General features: G+C 47.4%; 1 protein-coding gene across 1 annotated transcript; it reads left to right on the top strand.

Annotated features, from left to right (window-relative positions):
* Positions 1-2,174: 2,174 nt before the first annotated feature.
* Positions 2,175-3,776, top strand: LOC130360678 (piggyBac transposable element-derived protein 4-like). The gene has a single exon (XM_056563251.1). The coding sequence runs from the start codon at positions 2,175-2,177 to the stop codon at positions 3,774-3,776; it is 1,602 nt and encodes a 533-aa protein (XP_056419226.1).
* Positions 3,777-4,321: the final 545 nt, after the last annotated feature.

Here is a 4,321-nt window from a genome sequence, read left to right as displayed (position 1 = left end):
AACAGGTTTTCATGGGTAAGGGCACGGGACTCACCTTTGGGCATAGGTGTCTGGATTAAATTTAGAAGGAGGCCTCTCTGGATTTTCCGCACGGTCCTACAAGCGGACGTGGATCTGGCAGCAAGGGATGTGAACAGAGGGATGCGAACAGAGGGATTTTTTTTTTTTTTACAACTTTATCTGTTTTTTTAATTCCTACCTTTCCCTGTTGTGTTATCTGTCCCTGCTCTAAGGGGGATCTTCTCTCCTGAGGGGCTCCAATCTTGCAGAGGGGGGGGGGGGGGTCCCTGGCTTCTTCTTGCAGCTCTGACCACTGACTGAACTCAGCCAGCCGTTAGAGTGGCAAGAAGAGGTCATTAACCCCTCCCCTGCCGGCTGCTATCGTCCGGCCAATAGCAGCCATCCTGGGGGGGGGGGGGGGGCTCTTGGGTGTTGACGAAATAGCCACCTCCCCATAGATACAGTGGGTGATAGTGGGTGTGATACAGTGGGTGTATCCTACACCCCCGATCACCATGTATTTCCGGGTCACGTGACCCCCATCACCGGAATCGCAGCAAATCGCAAGTGTGAATCGCCGACATGGGGGAGGGGGAGGGGGGGGGGGGGGGTTTGATGACCCCCAGGGCATTTGTGCGGGGTGCCTGCTGATCGATATCAGCAGTCACTCCGGTCCGGTCCCCGCCCGGTGGGGACTGAAATTCCCACGGGCGTACAGCTACGCCCTGGGTCCTTAACCCCTTCCCGACCTATGACATACAGGTACGTCATGACTGGGAAGGTGTTCCCGACCAATGACATACCTGTACGTCATGAGGATACCCGCCGCTATTTGCGGCACCGCTCCGGTCCCGGTAAGATGGTGGCTATCACTGATAGCCAGCCACCTAACCTCGGAACCCAGGGGGGTTTCGTCCCCCCCCCCCCCCCACACCACGATCGCTGCCATCAGCTAGTCAAATCTGACAAGCTGATGGCAGCATTTCGCGCGGAAAATCCCGTTACCCTGCCCGGTAACAGGGATCATCGGTGGTGTTAGGTGCTGTAAATCACAGCACCTATCACCACCGATGTTTACATTACAAATTTCTGTTGCGGTCTGGCTGCGATTGGCTGGACTGGAGGGACCGCACCAATCGCAGCCAAACCACCTAATGTAAATAGTAAACACCGCTCTGATCAGCTTCATTCTGTGTCCCCTTGTTGAGCAGAGCGGTGTTATCTTAGTTAGAAAGTGATAAAAGTGTGCTCCAGTATCCCCCCAGTAGCCCCCAGTGTCCTACCGGAGTCCCCCGTCCTGCCTGTGGAGCTCCGGCAGCTTGCTCTCCTTACTGTGTTCTTCCGTGTAGTGAAGAACATAAAAAAAAAAAAAAAAAAAAAAGTCCAGCGTTTGCTGTATAGCTGTTATAACAGCTCCCCCTACAGGTCAAAGTCTGCAACTACAGTCTCCCTGTAGTGCAGCTTCAGATTTTTTTTTTTCTGTTAAAAAAAAAAGTAAAAAAAAAGTAAAAAATAAAATAAAATAAAAAATAAATATAAATAAATAAAAAGTTGTTAGGAGTTTAGGTTCCTGTGGATAGGCAGGTTGTTAGGGTGGCGGACGTCTAGGTTAGGCGCATAGGAGTCGGCGTCCGTTTTTTTTTCCCCCCTCATAAATCCATCTTAGTAGTTAGGAGTTTAGGTTCCTGTGGATAGGCAGGTTGTTAGGGTGGCGGACGTCTAGGTTAGGCGCATAGGAGTCGGCGTCCGTTTTTTTCCCCCCCAATAAATCCATCTTAGTAGTTAGGAGTTTAGGTTCCTGTGGATAGGCAGGTTGTTAGGGTGGCGGACGTCTAGGTTAGGCGCATAGGAGTCGGCGTCCGTTTTTTCTTCTTCATAAATTCATCTTAGTTTATTAGTTTAGGTTCCAGTTATAGGCAGTTAGGGTGACAACATTTAGTCTACGTGATAGGAATTGGCGTCCGTTTAAAAAAATAAAATAAAATAAATTAGTTTAGCTTGGGTTCTTATTTTAGGTAGGGCATTAGGGACATTTAGCAAAAAAAGCTCTTATATTTTTCACATCCCCCACACGTGTTAAATCACCACATACACCCCTACCTGACATACCCCCCACACGTGTAAAAAAGCATTACATACCCCCCATCCCAAATTTGAAAAACCCACCCTATATAATGTCCCGACCAACCCGGTCAGCGCAAAGGGTGTTTACAGTGGCAGAGGCGTACAACATTATTGCCTCTGATTCGGAGACGGACTATGATTCAGAAGAGGAATACGTCCCATTCCTATTGCCATCCTCCTCCTCATCCTCCTCCAGTAGTGATGAGGAACCAAGACAAAGGCGCCGCAGGACACTGCCTGAGCCTGCACCACAACCAAGTGAACCTGTTTGGACCCCAGTCCCTGAAAGTTATGAGGCCCAGATTCCTGGTTTTGTGGCCAACTCAGGTATCCAATTCAATACGGATGGCCTTACTGAAATAGATTATTTCAAATATTTTTTTTCGGATGAATTGGTCAACTTGATTGTAGAACAGACCAATTTATATGCGCAACAATTTTTGGCCCAGAATAACACGTCATCATTTTCGAACTGGACCCCCGTCACTTCTAATGAAATGCTGAAGTTTTGGGGCCTTGTACTCCATATGGGCATAGTGAAAAAGCCGGAAACTAGGCAGTATTGGAGTGCGGACATGCTGTACCACACCCCACTGTACAGCAACACTATGCTCCGTAAAAGATTTGAGGCAATCCTTAAATTCCTCCACTATAATGACAATGCCCAATGCCCACCCCCAAATGACCCCTCTTTTGATCGCCTCTATAAACTTCGGCCAATACTTGACCATTTTGCTGCCAAGTTTTCAGAGGCATACATCCCAGAAAAGAATATTTGTGTGGATGAATCCCTAGTCCACTTCAAAGGCCGGCTGAAATTCCGTCAGTACCTGCCCAATAAAAGGGCGAGGTACGGAATAAAATTATATAAGCTTTGCGAAAGCATCTCGGGTTACACTCTTAAATTTAGAGTTTACGAAGGAAAAGACAGCGTTATTGAGCCCCCCGAATGCCCCCCCTCTCTTTCAGTAAGTGGTAAAATTGTCTGGGACATGGTGTACCCACTTTTGGACAAAGGGTATCACCTTTACATGGACAATTTTTACTCTAGCCTGCCTCTCTTTCAGTGCCTTGCTGCCAGGGCTACTGTCGCCTGTGGCACTATTCGCAAGAACCAGCGAGGCCTCCCCAAGACACATATTGCACAACCACTGCCAAGAGGCGAGAGCAGGGCACTTTGCAGCAATAACATCTTGCTGCTAAAATACAAAGACAAGAGAGATGTCCTTATCTTGACATCTATCCATGGCAGTGGCTCCACCACTGTCCCAGTACGAGGTACAAGTTCCACCGTCTCCAAGCCAGATTGCATTCTGGATTATAACAAAAACATGGGAGGGGTGGACTTATCCGACCAAGTCTTAAAACCGTACAGTGCCATGAGAAAAACGAAGGTCTGGTATAAAAAGCTTGTGGTGCACATTGTGCAGATGGCACTGTACAACGCATACGTGCTCTCATGTAATGCAGGTGGGACAGGGACATTTCTTGAGTTTCAAGAAACTGTTATTAAGGCCCTCATTTCTGGAGACCGAGAGGAGGAGAGCCCCAGTACTTCATCAGCGGCGTACAACCGTATTGTACCTGGCCAACATTTTCCCAATGTTATCCCCCCTACCGGGAAAAAAGGGAAGGAGCCAGAAGAGATGTAGAGTCTGCTACCAAAAAGGCATCAGAAAGGAAACCACTTACCACTGTGAAACTTGCCCCGATAACCCTGGCCTGTGCATCAAAGATTGTTTCAAAGAGTTTCACAAATCCCTAAATTACTAAATTTTTCTTTTATTAACCCTAATATCCCCTTTTTATCCCCATTCTCTGCAGTTTCTATATGTCCCCACATCTAAAATCCAACCTCAATTTGGCACCCATAACCCATTCCGTAATAATTTTAATTTTACCCCAAAACCATTCCAGCATAATCTGCGGTACAGTGTGCCGTATGTTCTCATTATACCCCAAAACCATTCCAGCAAAATCTGCAGTACTGTATGCCGCAAATTTTAGTTTTTCCACTGTACTGGTACCACAGTGGGAATGCAGCTGGTGTGAGAAAATATACTCTGCAAAATCCTAATCCAAAAAAGGTGCTGCATTCCTTTTGTGCCTTGCTGTGTGCCCAAAAAGCAGTTTCTGACCCCATATGGGGTACCGCTACGTTCAGGAGAAGTTGGGTAATAAAATTTGGGGTGCTATT

This window comes from Hyla sarda, chromosome 1 (genome assembly GCF_029499605.1).
Source record: "Hyla sarda isolate aHylSar1 chromosome 1, aHylSar1.hap1, whole genome shotgun sequence".
In the NCBI taxonomy this organism is placed as follows: Eukaryota; Metazoa; Chordata; class Amphibia; order Anura; family Hylidae; genus Hyla; species Hyla sarda.
Note: the sequence above shows the minus strand (reverse complement) of the source record. Positions and strands in the feature narration are given on the sequence as shown.